Source organism: Fundulus heteroclitus, unplaced genomic scaffold (assembly GCF_011125445.2).
Source record: "Fundulus heteroclitus isolate FHET01 unplaced genomic scaffold, MU-UCD_Fhet_4.1 scaffold_107, whole genome shotgun sequence".
NCBI classification, from domain to species: Eukaryota; Metazoa; Chordata; class Actinopteri; order Cyprinodontiformes; family Fundulidae; genus Fundulus; species Fundulus heteroclitus.
In genome coordinates this window covers 663,363-679,423 of record NW_023396520.1, presented here as the reverse complement: position 1 = coordinate 679,423, position 16,061 = coordinate 663,363, and the positions used below count along the sequence as shown (strand labels likewise).

The 16,061-nt window shown below is 42.5% G+C and overlaps 1 protein-coding gene across 2 annotated transcripts in view; it reads left to right on the top strand.

The window, feature by feature from the left end:
* mapkap1 (MAPK associated protein 1) overlaps positions 1-16,061 on the top strand; it is a 99,703-nt gene that overhangs the window by 25,095 nt on the left and 58,547 nt on the right. For both annotated transcript variants that reach the window (XM_036128679.1, XM_036128680.1), the window contains exons 5-7: positions 11,612-11,784; positions 11,947-12,123; positions 12,351-12,460. In XM_036128679.1, coding sequence (XP_035984572.1) covers positions 11,612-11,784; positions 11,947-12,123; positions 12,351-12,460 — 460 coding nt within the window. The remainder of the gene's footprint in view (positions 1-11,611; positions 11,785-11,946; positions 12,124-12,350; positions 12,461-16,061) is intronic.

Below are 16,061 nucleotides of genomic sequence, written 5' to 3'. Positions count from 1 at the left end.
TCAGTTTTGCTTAACACAAAACTTAAGGCAGAAAGACCCACAAACAAGCAACAACTGAAGACAGCTGCAGTAAAGGCCTGACAAAGCATCACAAAGGAGGAAACCCAGTTTTTGGTGACTGTGGTCAGAATTCTAAACAATAACTGGCGTCCTAGAGTTATTGAATAAGGAAACGGAGGAGTGATGAAGTTCCAGCACTTTTATTGAGAAACAGAGCAGAGATCACATAGATGGAAAGTAAATGCACCCCACGGTCCCGCTGCAGTCTACGTCTGCCTGTTTCTTCCCCTCCTCGCTTTCGGCTCTCCCTAATACTCGACAGTGGCCTTGGCATGAGACAAAACAAAGACCGTCTACCCTAGACAATCATCATCCCGCACAGTAGCTACATGATGACATGTGAGCACAGTAGCAGGCCCGTGCTCACATGTCCGAGTGGCGTGAGGCCATAGTGACTTCAAAATAATATTCCCATAACATTTATGCTTAGCTCCGTAAGGATACATCTCTTTATCTCGCAGACACTTGGACCCTTATTCCTTTTTAAAGTTATACGTCGATTTTAGCAATCGATAATGCAGTTATTCATGACGGAGTGTAACTGGTCGATCCCTAAGAAAAACGTTTACCCCGCTCAACGCTGTGCCTCTTTTAGTTCCATTTGCGTTTTTTTCTTAAACTTTTCCTTTCTTTTATTTTATTTTTATTATTTAGTAGCAGTACTGCAATATTAAATGAACCCCTTTGTAGGAAATCTGCATGTTTAATCCAGTTATTTATGCATGACCTGCTTTCGGGCCCATACTTTTTCAGCATGAAATGCAACTTTCCCCCGTGGGGAGAAATTGGCCCTGAAAACAGCCTTTAACTCATTAATGGACTTCTCTGCTTCCCGACCCCTTTTTTATTTTATTATATATTTTTTATTTTATTTTAATGGTCCTCCACGAAGTCGACCAACCAAATGTAAGGCTTCACACTAGATAGAAGTCAGACGCTTTAAGCACACATGCGGCTATCATTCAGCATTGAATACTGGATAGCCTTTGTCCACCCCTGACAGGAGGAGTTGTGTTTCCAGGTGAAAATCATCAGCCCCCTCCTCCCAACAGGAGTGCTCGTATATCAGCTGAAAAATTTAATTAAATTTTAATTTAACTTCAGTCACTGTTCTGTATTTGCGAATCCTGTTTAATTTGCTTTAAGGACTGAATATAATTCATTCTCTATAGACTTTTACTTATTACTACCTGGTAGGTTACAGTTTTGCAAATTTTTTTATTTTGAAATTTCTTGCAGTACTTTTTAAATGGTGTTTAAATTTTTAAAGATTGCAAGCGTTTTGAAGCAATTGCATTTTAAAAGTGCTGGAAAATAATCCTCTTACCATCTCATGAAAGAAAGGTTTGGATCTTCGCGCCAACGCCCCAATGCCTCTATTTGTTCTCAACAAAATATTGAAAAGTAACATTTTACTTAGGGTTATGTTTATTTGTCCAATTACTTTCGAGCCCCTGAAATGAGGAGTGTTTGTATAAAAATAGCTAGCTTAAAAATGGCTTACATGTTTAATCATATATTCTTGTTTAACCCCTTGTATTAAACCTTAAAGTCTGCACTTCAATTACATTGTAGTTGTTTAATTTCAAATCCAATGTGGTGGCATGCAGAGCCCAATTTATGAAGATTGTGTCAGCCAGGAGTCATTTTAGATGTTGGCTTGCTAGGCAATAGTTTTGCAAATATTACACCAGCAATAGATGTTTTTACTAAAATTATTTGTCACACCTTATTGAGGTTATAAAAGGTTGTGCAACATGCTGGGAATCTAATCCTGTATAACAACATAGGCACTTTTGGTTGAGACAGTGATGACAAAGTAAACTTTTAGCAGTGGATTTTCTTATTATATGAGAAAGTCTGCTACATGTCTTAAGTCTAACTGATGAAATTTAGTTTTACCTGTTCTGCTAAATATATGGTGCTAGCCTCAGATATTTTCCTTTGCACAAGGAATTCTTTTTTTATTTGCCAAACTGAAATCAGGTGAATTGCTTTCTTTTAGGTTATGTCTAGCTGGTCAAAAGAACATCACATAATCCAACCTTAAAATTGTAAATTCAAGTGAGCAACTGGACAAAAAAGTAGATTAGAAATTTGGAAGAAAGTGAACTTTGAACTTCCAAAGATGCAAGTTAAAAAAATGGATTGACTATAGATTGAAAATTTTATCTGCTTCCTTAAAACATTTGAACAACTGAAAGCGTAGTTTAGATTGAGACTTAGACAACTTACTTGTCATTTTATATGCACAGAGTGCGTACAGAACAAAATTTTGTTGCATACAGCTTGTAAATTGCAGTAAAATGAAATTACAGTATAAGGTGCAGCAGTGATTTAAAAGTAAACATTTTAAATGTAGATAATGCAGGAGAAGTCAGAGTGTACAGGTGAGTATTTTTTTAAAAACATTTGTATGTGCAGAATTGATTGTGCAAGGGCATTTGTGCAAGAATACAGCTTGTAATTTACAGTAGATTTAAAATACAGTATAAGGTGCAGCACTGAATTTAAAAGTAAAGCAATTGACATGTGAACAATGCAGGAGAAAGTCACAGTGTAAAGGTGAGTATTTTTTTTAAACATTTGTATGTACAGAATTTGATTGTGCAAAGGGCATTTGTGCAAGAATGCATTTAAAAACTGAGAGTTTGGCAGCATTTGTAATGCTAGATGGAGATGCAATGATGCAAAAAGTGCAAATATGCGAATGTTGTGCAGAGTTTATGGGTTATAGTTCAGTAGTTCAGCAGCAGTTCAACAGTCTGATGGTAGCAAGGAAAAAGCTTTTGCAGAACCTGGTGGACCTGCAGCGGATGCTGCGGAACCTCTTCCCAGAGGGCAGCAGGGAGAACAGTCCATGGTGGGGTGTGAGGGGTCCCTGATGATGTTACGGGCTCGGGACACGCAGCGCTGAGATGAAATGTCTTTTATGGAGGGAAGAGGAGCCCTGATGATCCCTTCTGCTGTCCTCACCACTCTCCTCACGTTCTTCCAGTCGGAGGCACTGCAGCCTCCACACCACACAGAGACACAGCTGGTCAGAATGCTCTCTATGGTGCTTCTGTAGAAGGTCGTGAGGATGGGCGGGAGCAGGTGGGCTCTCCTCATTCCCCTCAGGAACTACAAGCGCTTCTGTGCCCTGTTCACCAGTGACGTGGTGTTCATAGACCAGCTGAGGTTGTCCGTGACGTGCACCCCCAGGAACTTGGTGCTGCTGACCACCTCCACAGCTGAGCTGTTGATGAGCAGTGGAGCGTGGTGAGGCCGGTTCTTCCTGAAGTCGACGATGATCTCCTTCGTCTTCTCCACGTTCAGGATCAGGCTGTTTTCTCTGCACCAGCCCACCAGCGGCTCCACCTCCTCTCTGTAGTCCTGGTCATTGTGTCTCTGATCAGGCCCACCACCGTTGTGTCGTCAGCAAACTTCACGATGTGATTGGTGGTCAACCTGGGGATGCAGTCGTGTGTCATCAGGGTGAACAGCAGTGGGCTCAGGACGCAGCCCTCAGGGGAGCCGTGCTGAGGGTGATGACATCAGAGGTGTTCTGTCCGACTCGGACTGACTGAGGTCTGTTTGTGAGGAAGTCTAGCAGCCAGTTGCAAAGGGGTGTGCTGAAGCACAGATGTTCCAGTTTTCCCACCAGATGCTGTGGGATGATAGTCCTGAAGTCCAGGAACAGCATCCGCACGTGCATGTTCTTCTCCTCCAGGTGTGCCAGGCTCAGGTGAAGAGCAGAGGAGATGGCATCCTCAGTGGAGCTGTTCCGCCGGTAGGCAAACTGGAATGTCAATAGTACGTTTTGCAGAAATGGTGTGATTTGGAAAAAAAAGTTGTGGAATCAACCCCAATTGACCAGTTTATGCTGACGGTCTATTAAGGGGTTTTCTTACCATAACTGAAAATACTCCACTACATATAAAAATTAAATTAAGGGCTGAGCTTCAAATAGAAATCCCACCAGATAACAGGGATTTATATATTTTTAACTAATGACCAGCTGGTAAATTCCATATATTCATGTAGAGGATTTAAATGGAAGGTAATCATTCAGTATTTCAGGACGCCAAAAATAATGAAAGCTTTGTTGAAGAAAATGTGGCACAAATTCATTCTCATAAGTACAAACTTTTGCCAAAACTACCATATTTTTCAAAATATAAGGTGCACTTAAAAATCCTTAAATTTTCTCAAAAATTGATGGTGCTCTTTATAATCTGGTGTGCCTTATATATGATTAAAGTTGTGCTTACTGACCGAATTCTATGTAGTACAATGTGCTCAAAAATTTATTCAAATATGTAATTACGACTTTGGTGAGCAACGAAGCCGCTCTGCTCAATGGATATTTGGAGCATTACGGTATACTGTGTCACTACCTGATAGGACCACTGAGCAGTCTACAAGACTGCTGGACTGTAATGTCGAAACTAGAAGTGCATTCATGTAAAGGCCCCCACATACTCGGGTGTACTTTACTCCGCGGAGGTCTGTGCGGACTCAAGGTGTTAACTGCGCATACAGGTAGGCAAGGCAAATTTATTTATATTGCGCAATTCAGTACAAAGACAATGCAAAGTGCTTTACATGATTAATATAATGCAAAAATAAAACAGAATAAAAGCAATTAGGAATAAAATGTAGATAGAAAATAGAACATAAAAAAACACTAGTGGTGTTTCAGTTAACTAGAACAGTTGAAGGCAATCCTAAACAAATGTGTTTTTAATCTTGATTTAAAGGAACTCAGGCTTTCCGCACCTTTACAGTTTTCTGGAAGTTTGTTCCAGATAAGTGGAACATAGGAACTAAATGCTGCTTCTCCGTGTTTGGTTCTGATTCTGGGTATGCAGAGCAAGCTGGAGCCAGAAGATCTTAATGGTCTGGAGGGTTGATACACTGATAACAAGTCTGTGATGTACTTAGGTGCTAGACCATTCAGAGATTTATAAACTAACAGAAGGATTTTAAAGTCTATTCTCTGAGATACAGGGAGCCAGTGTAAGGACTTTAGAACTGGGGTGATGTGCTCTACTTTCTTGGTCTTAGCGAGGACGCGAGCAGCAGCGTTCTGGATCAGCTGCAGCTGTCTGATCCACTTTTTAGGCAGACCTGTGAAAACACCGTTGGAGTAATCAATTCGACTAAAAATAAACACATGTATTAGTTTTTCCAGATCCTGCTGAGACATTAGTCCTTTAATCCTGGAAATGTTCTTCAGGTGATAGAAAGCCGACCTTGTAACTGTCTTTAGAGACTTTTGGAGGTTCAGGTCTGAGTCCATCACAACGCCCAGATTTCGGGCCTGATCAGTGTTTTTTTAGCTGAAGCGACTGAAGCTGTGTGCTCCTCTATTGGTCCAAATATTATTACTTCTGTTTTGTTTTTATTCAACTGAAGAAAATGTTGGCACATCCACGTATTAATTTCTTCTAAACATTTACTTAGTGCCTGAACTGGTTCATAGTCACCTGGTGACATGGTGATGTAAAGCTGTGTGTCGTCTGCATAGTTATGGTAGCTGATGTTGTTGTTTTTTATGATCTGAGCAAGAGGGAGCATGTAGATATTGAAAAAAAGGGGACCTAGAATGGACCCTTGGGGAACCCCGCATGTGATTTTTGTAATCTCTGATGTAAAGTTACCTATTGATACAAAAAAGTCCCTGTCCTTTAAGTAGGATTTAAACCAGTGGAGAGCTGTACCAGAGAGGCCGACCCAGTTCTCCAGGCGTTCTAACAGGATGGAGTGATCGACAGTACCAAATGCTGCACTGAAGTCCAATAGAACCAATACGGTGGTTCTTCCATAGTCTGTATTTATATGGATGTCATTAAACATCTTGATAAGGGCGGTCTCTGTACTGTGGTGAGCACGGAAACCTGACTGGAAAACGTCAAAGCGCTTAGTCGTTGTTAAGAAGGTGTTTAATTGTTGAAACACAGCTTTTTCAATAATCTTACTGATAAAGGGGAGGTTTGAGATGGGCCTGTAGTTCTGGAGTAGTAGTTTGTCTAAATTGTTCTTTTTCAGCAATGGTTTGAGAATTGCTGTTTTTAGTGACTGGGGGAAAACACCTGACTGAAGGGACGCGTTTATTATCTGAGTCAAATCAGACGCTATGAAAGATAAAACCTTCTTAAGGAAAACTGTGGGTAGAACATCAAGGCAGCAGGAGAAGGAGCTTAGCTGCTGAATGATCTCCTGTAAGCTTTTGGAGTTTATTTGGCTGAATTGTGACATTTTGTCAGGATAAGTCCCAGTTGGATACAGCTTTGGTTCTAGAGTTGGTATGGATGTACAAATTGATCCTCTAATTTTTAGAATTTTTTTCAGTAAAGAAGTTAGCAAATTCATTGCAGGCCCTGGTGGATTGGAGTTCGGAAGCCAATGACACAGGAGGATTTGTTAATCTGTCGACTGTGGAAAATAAGACACGAGCATTATTAATGTTTTTCTTGATGATCTCTGAGAAGAAAGATTCTCTTGCATTTTTCAGTTGTAAGTTATATCTGTGAAGTCTCTTTATAGATGTCATAGTGAACCTGCAGTCTGTTCTTTCTCCACCTGGGTTCAGCTTTTCGACACTCCCTTTTTCCACCTCTAACTGCTGGAGCATTTCTCCACAGAGATTTATTCTTCCCGGAAAACACCTTCACTTTAACTGAAGCAATGCAGTCAATGATGTCTGAGACTTTAGAATGAAAGTTATCTACTAGTTCATCAGCTGAGTTGACTCCCAAGGTTGAAGTAGCAGAGTAAGCTTGAATAAAAGTTTCCGTGGCATTGTCCTTAAAGATGCATTTTCTTACGATGTCCCTTTGGCTAAATGAGTCACTGGAAATTATACATTCAAAGGTAACAGAAAAATTATCAGATTGGGCAACATCAGTTACATTGACGTTAGAAATGTTTAGACCTTTAGTGATGATCAAGTCTAAAATATGTCCCTGTTTGTGTGTTGGGTGTTTTAACATGTTGAGTTAAACCAAAGTTTCTAAGTGTGTCACACAATTCTTTTGCACTTCTGTCGTCAGGGTTGTCAACGTGAAAGTTGAAGTCTCCAACAATAATTAAACAGTCATAATCAACGCATATTACAGACAGGAGGTCACTAAAATCATTAAAAAATTTGATGTGGACTTAGGAGGCCTGTAAACATTCAGAAACATAGTTCGTACCGGGCTCTTTACCTGGCGAGCCAAATGTTCAAAAGAGTCAAATTTTCCCAAAAACACCTTTTTACACTTTAGTGAATAATGAAACAATGTTGCTACTCCTCCACCTTTCCTTTGCTGTCTGCTCTCACAAAGGAAATTGTAGTTTGGAGGTGTCGACTCCATCAGTATAGCTGCTTCACTAAATTCATGCAGCCATGTTTCTGTTAAAAACATTACATCAAGTTTATTGTCAATAATGAAGTCATTAATTAACAGGGATTTTCCTGACAGAGATCTAATGTTTAGTAAACCCAGTTTATATGACTTGGTGGTTGATGGTGTCTCTGTGGCAGGTTGCATCTGACAGTTTATGACTTTTAAGTACGATTGATTATTCCTGTTTGTTTTCCTTTTGCTTTTCTTATTTCTGCCACGTATCATAACAGATATTCCATATTCTCCGTCAGGAGGCCCAGGCTGATGCTGGAAGCGGTCTTGTCTGATAAACGTGCAGCCAGGGCCTGGTGTACATCACAAGGAAGTTATCTGAAGGTCCTTAGGACAGGCATGTTTTGTGATATGTAGAGGAGGAGGAGGATCTGGACTTCTGCGTCCTTTGGAAGATGCTGATTTAGTCACAGAACTGCGGTTTTCAGAATTAATATGTGGAGAGGATGTCAACTGTAGACCAATCTTAAGGACTTTGTTCATGTTATGAGAAAAATCCAGAACCTCTAGGCTTTGTGGAGAACAGGGGGAGGGGGGTGCAGTCTTGATCGGTGTTTGTGGAGATGGACGTTTTTGGTCCTCTTTTGAGATCTGGGATGAATCATCCTGTAATTCTGATGTAGCCTCTCTCTGTGCCATCTTTCTGGCCATCTTTATCTTGGCTTGTTCGGGCTGTACTGGGCTTATTATTTGTTTTGGCACTGGTTGTGCTTTGTTTTGGAACAAAGCTGATGGTGCATGGTTCACAGAATAGATGTTTGAAATCAGTCGTTTTGCACCTGACCTATTTAGAGAGAAACCATTTCTGTTGAGCAGATGTCTCCTCTCCCAAAATATGTAAAAGTTGTCTATGAAGGTTACAGTTGTTTGTTTGCATGTTTTTTCCAGCCATTTGTTTAGCATCAGAACTCTGGAGAAAATCTTGTCTCCACAATTAATGGGCACATGAGGGCCGCTAAGAAACACCTTGACATTAAGGCCATCAACTAGATATAGCAGACGAATGTAGTCCTCTTTCAATACTTCTGATTTTCTTATCCAGAGGACGTCGCCCAGGGCTTCAGCTTTTATTATGAGTTTTTCCAAGGTCGGGCGTTCTTTCAAGATCCTTGGAAGGATGTCTGATATATCAGACGCCAGGCTACAGTTCCTGTCGTTATACATCTACACCTCTGTGTTTTTCTTGTTACAGAAATGTTTAATCCCACTTACAGATCGATTGCATAATATCAGGTACTATGTGTAGGGCTCAATTTTTACGACTGCGTACGCGGTGTAACACTATAAACTTCTCGGAGTCTTTACATTGAACTGTTTTTATATGTGACACCGAGCTTGATACACTGAGCTGCTCCAAGTTGGCGGTGACATGGACCAGCAGTATCACAGTCATTCTCTGTTATCACTGATAGGTGTGCAGTGGGAGCCGCTTGGAAAAACAAAAAGCTCTAGGTGCTCATCTGGCTAATCACACATTTTACCATCCGTTCCGCCACTTGTAGGAATTGTAGGAATTTGCCACGAGAAATGTAGGCAATAGTATGCTTGACTATGAAGGGTAAAACATTCACTGAGAGTCAGCGTGAAGTCCACGCACCTCACAGTATGCTCACAGTACGCCCGAGTATGTGGGAGCCTTTAGGCAGCCTGCGCCCGCAGTACATGCTAGCAACAATAAACCTAGTAAATTAATTCAATATAAAAGTTAAGTTTATTTTTGGCCTAATGTTAGAAACAGGGCAGTGTAGTCCAACTACTCTGTCCTCCCGATTAGATTTTGTTTTTAATGTATTTATTTATTTGTGTATTTTCTCCCTTCAATTAAATTTTAGTTTTATAGCACCAATTCACAATATGTCATCTCTTTTCCTGCAGACGGTCTTGGTACTGTGTTATTGGTTTTATTTGAAAAAGAGAAACAATTTTAGTAATAAGTTCCACAGTAATTAAAAGTAAAAATGAGATGTGTATTGGGTTCAAGTGTCAATAAAAACCTAAGTTAAAGGAAGAAAATGGCAAACATTGCTACAAGAAAGTCACTGAACAAAATTTTTATGTTTTGTATTTTCTTTCAGTTAAAATGTCCTGCATAAAATGGTTATTCTTGATGTGCAATTATACACTGTTTAAAGTTATTTAATGTTTATTAAATAATCCTCTGTATGTTAAGTATTGTTTGGTGATGATCAGTTCTTAAGCTGATATCAAGACAATGGTTGAAAGGGATGAATTCGAGCACTAGCGATCTTTTAACAGCAAAACCTGCACACACATAGATTAAAGGAGTGACAACTCCTTTTGAAGTTCAAGAATTTAATAACAGAAATGCTGTTTACCTGAATTAACACAATATTTCGATTAACAAGTCCTCTCTGCTAGGCTAGTGAAACTTAACTAAACTACTAAGCAAAATGAAGAAAAAAGAAGCTAAGGAACTATTTACATGCAAACCCCGCCCCAAAAAAACTAAAGACAAAACAAAGTGGTTGATCATCATCATCAGAATACTTCAGTGAATCCTGGTTCACTGCAGATCTTATTCCAAAAGCATGGAATGGAGTTAAAAACATTTGGCATGTATTTCAATCCATTCACAATGCAAAGCCCAAGTTAAACAAAACAATATTTGATGAAATAATATTTTGTTTAAGTTAAACCAAAGTTCACCTTAAAGAATGTGAATCGTGGTTAAATTAGCTTAACTAATTCAGAACAAAATTTGACATGTGTTTCAACCCATTCACAATGCAAAGCACAAGTTAACCAGAACATTATTTTGAGTAAATAATATTCTGAAGACTGATTTGCTCAGTAAAATCATTTAAACCCTTACGACCGAGTTTGTTAATGCGATTCTCCCTCCGGGCGTCTGGGGTCGCTGTAGCAAGTCGGTGGCTAAGAGGTTACAACATAAAGTTATCAAAATTGCCTTTACCAGCATTAATATTCGATAGTAATGCGGGGATAAGGCTCATAGCGCCATCAAAGGATGGCGGAGCCGAACGATTAAGCTTTGTGCTTTAAACAAACTCCTTTTGAAATGTCCGAAACCAGATGTTAGCAAGGCTAATAGCGGTTTGGCTAGCCGCCGTTTGGCACTAACAAATAAAGGCTTTAGCTTTATTTTTAGTCATAACGAGTGGGCTGGATAACGTAAACATTAATGCCCCATCAATTTACGAAACCGTTGTGGAGATAAACTTCCTGTTAAAACGATAAAATACACTCAAATGATATTAGCAGTACCATAAACGGAAGGCTAGCGTGAGCTATTTTGTTAGCCCTTTGTTCTAAAGCACCATGTGTACAACGGTTTAACTTACAAGACATTTCCCAATAAACCTTTTAACTTCTCCCTCAGCTCCCTGTCCAAACCTGTCTCTTGCCTCGTGTCAGTTCTGTCCACTTTGGCCATTCCAGGAAGGACGTAAAAGCAGGGAGAATTGTTGGTTTGTTGTTGGCGGGCTAGCGCTTAGCTCTCCAGCCCTGAGCTAACCAACAGTGTGTGGAGGGAATGCTTGGGTTTCTGCAGCCTAGCAGAAACACGCATGTGTGGTCGGGACCAATGTCCATTCAATAGTCTGATCGTTCAGCTTGTCTGGTGAGGGGAGGCATCCACCGTCTCGCGTCTGCTCTCCTGCAACAACTGACATAATTGAACAAAGCTGTTTTGGCAGTCTGTACTTTGCAGCTGGTTTGCTCAGCAGTCAGAGTGAAACTTAGTTCCTTTCCAGTGTGTTGTTTACCCGGATTCAGTCAGGGAGGTCCTCCATTGAAGCAGGCAGTCGAGTCTAACAGACCCTGGATCAAGCGTGGCTGGTCAAGGCACCTTCCCTCAGCTGCTGGCTTGTGTGTCGGTCAGGGCCGACCAGGCCTTCATGGTCCAGGCCTTCTTTGTCTGCTCTGAGAGAGCTGCTGTAGAGCTGAAGAGGTCTGCAGAAGCGGTCTCTTTGGCCACAAGGTCTCTTTGTCTGTGGGAGGAAGGTGTTATAGCAGCAGGACCCCTGGTGAGAGGAAGGGTCGTCCCAGCTGTGAGGGTCTCATGTTGCAGCCAGAGTGGAATTCCTTTGTTACCCCCCTCCATACTACATGTTCAGAATTCAATCTGAGATCAATTATTCGTCATGGCGTAATTATAGCATAACATTCTTTTTTATGTAAAGGGTCACATTGGTACCACAGCTACGAAGAAGATAGACGTTTACCTCTCAATGCAGATGGCTCAGGAGAAAGTGCATCCGATGACAGTTGTCACCATTGCAAATGCTCGAGTTCACGACCTCATTGGACTCATCTGCTGGCAGTACACAAGTGAGGGACGAGAACCCAAACTCAAGTAAGTACGAACAGATCCCGAATACAGATTCCTAACATACCAAACGTTGGAGCCTTTTTCCATTAGTACTCTTCACGAACATGGTGTTTCCTGTTTACTACGTTTTTATATACAGGATACTGCTAACACTATTATTTTACTTCATTCTCTGGCCATTTACAGTGAGAACGTGGAGGCCTACTGCCTCCACATTGCTGAGGATGATGGTGAGGTGGATACTGACTTTCCACCACTTGATTCAAATGAGCCAATTCATAAGTTTGGCTTTAGCACTCTGGCATTAGTGGAGAAATACTCTTCACCTGGCTTGACTTCTCGACAATCTCTGTTTGTCAGAATGTAAGTAGAAAAATGCAAATAGTCAGTTTTCAATAACATTTTTGTGTTTTGGATCGAGATGCTGGTATCAAACATTTATTGCATTGGTTATCTCATAATGCAGCCAATCTACTCAGTGTGTTGTAAGACAGAAGAACATTGATGCCAGTTTTTTGCTTTGAAAAGTTTACTGTACATTTATATTTAGAATTGTCCGTATCTAACTGATTCCACCCTTTTTCTTTTAGAAATGCTGCTCATGGTTTCTCTTTAATTCCTGTGGATAGTCTGAAGGTAATCATGAAGGAGATTCTCCAGAAAGCACTCAAGAAAAGAAAAGGTTCACAGAAAGGATCAGGTAATGATGCTTTAATACTTAGATACATTTTTTAAAATGTAACTGCAAAGAGGAGACCTTGTTTAAGCTGGCTCTGACTGTTCAAAAATCACCACTCATGTATGAGGCGTGCGCGTTGTTGAAACCGTTCTCACAGGACTGCAGTAGACATTCAGTGGAATTCACTGGTCTCAGTCTTACCTACTACACTTCAGATTTCTTCGATATTTTTCAGTCTTTAGAGTAAAATTCATCAGAGGTGTGTAACGTACATAAAACAGGTGCAACAGGTGGAATGGGTTGGCTTCAGCTCTTCCAGAAGTTACACAAAGATGGCCTAATGGTGTCTTAAATCCTGGCATGATATGTTTTGTGAAGGTAGCTGCGTGCATTGTAATGCTTTGTTTCAAAAAGGCCTTAAAAAGTGCCTTAAAAGGCACACTTAAAATGAGTGACAGCAGGCTCAATTTGCAGCACGGCAGCTACTAGTGGCACTTCCTGTGGCAGCTCCAGCTACTAGTAGCACTTCCTGTGGCAGCTCCAGCTACTAGTGGCACTTCCTGTGGCAGCTCCAGCTACTAGTGGCACTTCCTGTGGCAGCTCCAGCTGCTAGTGACACTTCCTGTGGCAGCTCCAGCAGCTAGTGGCACTTCCTGAGGTGCCAGAGGACCTGCCATCAGTTAAGGCAGCTGGACTGCCGGTGTTGTGACACCTTGTGACAGGCGGCTGGCGAAAGTCCCACAAGTTTTTATTGGAAATATTTTCAATAAAACATGATTATTTGGAAGTAGTTATAGATTAACAGGCATCTATAACAAATCGTTTGCCCACACACAGCAACAGGAATGCGGCAACAGCCGTGAAACCTTCTTGGCAGTCGCATGTCAGTGAAAGTGCCTCCGGAATTGCCACTACTAGGTGTAGTGGCAATTCCGGAGGCTTTCTAAAGCCTGGGGCACCCCCCCCCCCCCACCTCGGAGGAGACGGGCCAAACTTGACCACGGCCTAGCCACAAGGGTGGAGCAGTTGTCGGCGGAGTTGGCAGAGATGAAGTCTTTGTTGCAGACACGTCAGTCTGATGCGTCTCTTCCAGTGGCTGGGCTCTCTTCCCCACCCATGCCTGAACTATTTGCAGAGGAGAACGTCATATCTCTGGCTGCCTCTGCTTCTCATTTTAGAGATGAGGAGGAGGCAGGGTCCTCTCAAGCCTCTGACACTGGGTCATTTTAATCCCAGAGTGCAGTTGGGGAGGCCGGTGACAGTTCCATGTGGGATGTCATGTCCATGGCCCTGAAGCAGCTGCAGCTGGAACTTCCACAAGGAGCCTGGACTGTATGCCAGCAGTTGAACCCGCTGTCGCCTCACTGATTGTGTCGCTAGATGAAGCCCTGCGTCCTGATGTAAGACGCCCGCGGACTCAATGTCGGGTTACAGATGACCTCCTGTGTAAGGCATACAATGCAGGAGCGCGTGCCGGCTGCCTTGGCAACTCCCTGGCACACCTCATGTTCGCCCTCTCTGCATCGGTTCAGGACGCTGGTGGTGCAGCGGTTGGTTTTAGCAACGCAGCGTTGCAGGCCTTTGCGCTGATAACCAGAGAGCTTGGCCGTGTCATGTCATTCCTTGTCCAAGCTCGTAGACAGGTATAGCTTGCACAGTCTCCTCTCACTGAGGCATGCCGTAGGACCCTCAGGGGTCTCCTGATTGTGCCAGGGGAGTTGTTTGGATCAGCTGCCCTGGAAGCGCTGGAGCGCACTGTTCAGGCACGCCAGACCAGCCAGCAGCTTTCTGGCCTTCGCAGAAGAGTACCCCCCCTACCATGTCCGTCGGACATTTTTCCCATCAGTAGCTGAATTTCTGGGCTGCTCACACTATAGATCCATGGGTGGTTGCCACCTTAACCCATGGCTACAGGCTTCAGTTCCGAGGGCGGCGCCCTTTCTCACGCGGGGTCAAAATTACTGTCATCATATCTTGGGGTCTTGTTCACGAATGAGGGGGAAGATGGAGTGGGAGATCGACAGGCGGATTGGTGCGGCGTCTACTGTGAAGCGGGCGCTTTACCGATCCGTTGTGGTGAAGAGAGAGCTGAGCCAAAAGGCAAAGCTCTCGATTTACCAGTCGATCTACATTCCTACCCTCATCTATAGTCATGAGCTTTGGGTCATGACCGGAAGAACGAGATCCCGGATACAAGCGGCCTAAATGAGTTTTCTCCGTAGTGTGTCTGGGCTCTCCCTTAGAGATAGGGTGAGGAGCTCAGTCATCTGGGGAGGACTCAGAGTAGAGCCGCTGCTCCTCCACGTCGAGTAGAGCCAGTTGAGGTGGCTCGGGCATCTGGTCAGGATGCCTCCTGGACGCCTCCCTGGTGAGGTGTTCCGGGCACGTCCCACCAGGAGGAGATCCAGAGGGAGACCCAGGACACGCTGGAGGGACTATGTCTCTTAGCTGGCCTTGGAACGCCTTGGGATTCCCCCGGAGGAGCTGGCCCAAGTGGCTGGGGAGAGGGACATCTGGGCCTCCCTACTGAAGCTGCAACCCTCGTGACCTGACCCCGGTCAAGCGGAAGACGATGGATGGATGGATGGGGAACACGACTCAAACTAAGTCCTCAAAAGATAGGGAGCATGTCGCACTTTACAAAAGCAAAAGTAATGTGCAAGATTTGACATGGCACAAGAGCTCCACAATGATACAGGACCTGAAATACCATAGAGTCATTAATGAGGGTAAAGAGAGCTCAACAGTAGGGTAATATAGGGTAAAAGTGAAGAAACCCCAATAGCGCTTGGCTCGGGGCTGTGTGCGGAGTCCTGCACTGCCGAACCCATGCTATGGGGTGCCGCCTTAACATCATCATCCTGGTAGCTCGTCTAATGCATGTGTTTTTTGCACCAAGCTTTATTCAAAGTAGAAACTCTGACATCAGCAGAGTTGTTGAATTTCCATAAAACAACTGCAGAAGTTGTATACTTCTTCATGAGGAAAAATTCCCAACAACAAATGCAGAGGTGTGCTGGTTCTGACTGTTCTGAGTGCATAGAAAGGACCTGCACCAGGTTCTGAGAGTGGTTGAGAACTTGTGCTGTTGCTCTTGAGACAGTCGGAGCAAATTATGATCATCCCAAAATGTTCTGTGCTGCACAGCGCTGTTGCCCCATCTTCCACATGCATGCGCAGTAAATACAGAGTTAATCGGAACAAGTGTTTAGATGGATGCTGATCGGATTATAAAACCAGCCCTCGCAATCAGAATACAATTTCATTCTGATGGTAATTTCTTGATTAAGCTTTAATATTGCTGACACAGTATGAGTGAAGGTACTGCATGAGGGAGAGGAGCAGGACTCTAAACTAACTTTTCAAGAATCAAGAGTCTTTATTGTTGTTATGCAAGCATAATGAAATTTTGGTGAGACACCCAGATTAAAAACACTTACTGGAAAACAAGACATAAACATCCCTAAACGACAGCCTCAAAAATGTAAAACCCTCAGAAGAAATAAATTATTAAATATCTAATGTACAATCTAGTTATCATACATTTTTTTTTGAAGCAAGAATATTTATTACCTAATATTATTGTAACAGAACACCTAAGTAGCTACTTGTTTTTGTGCGC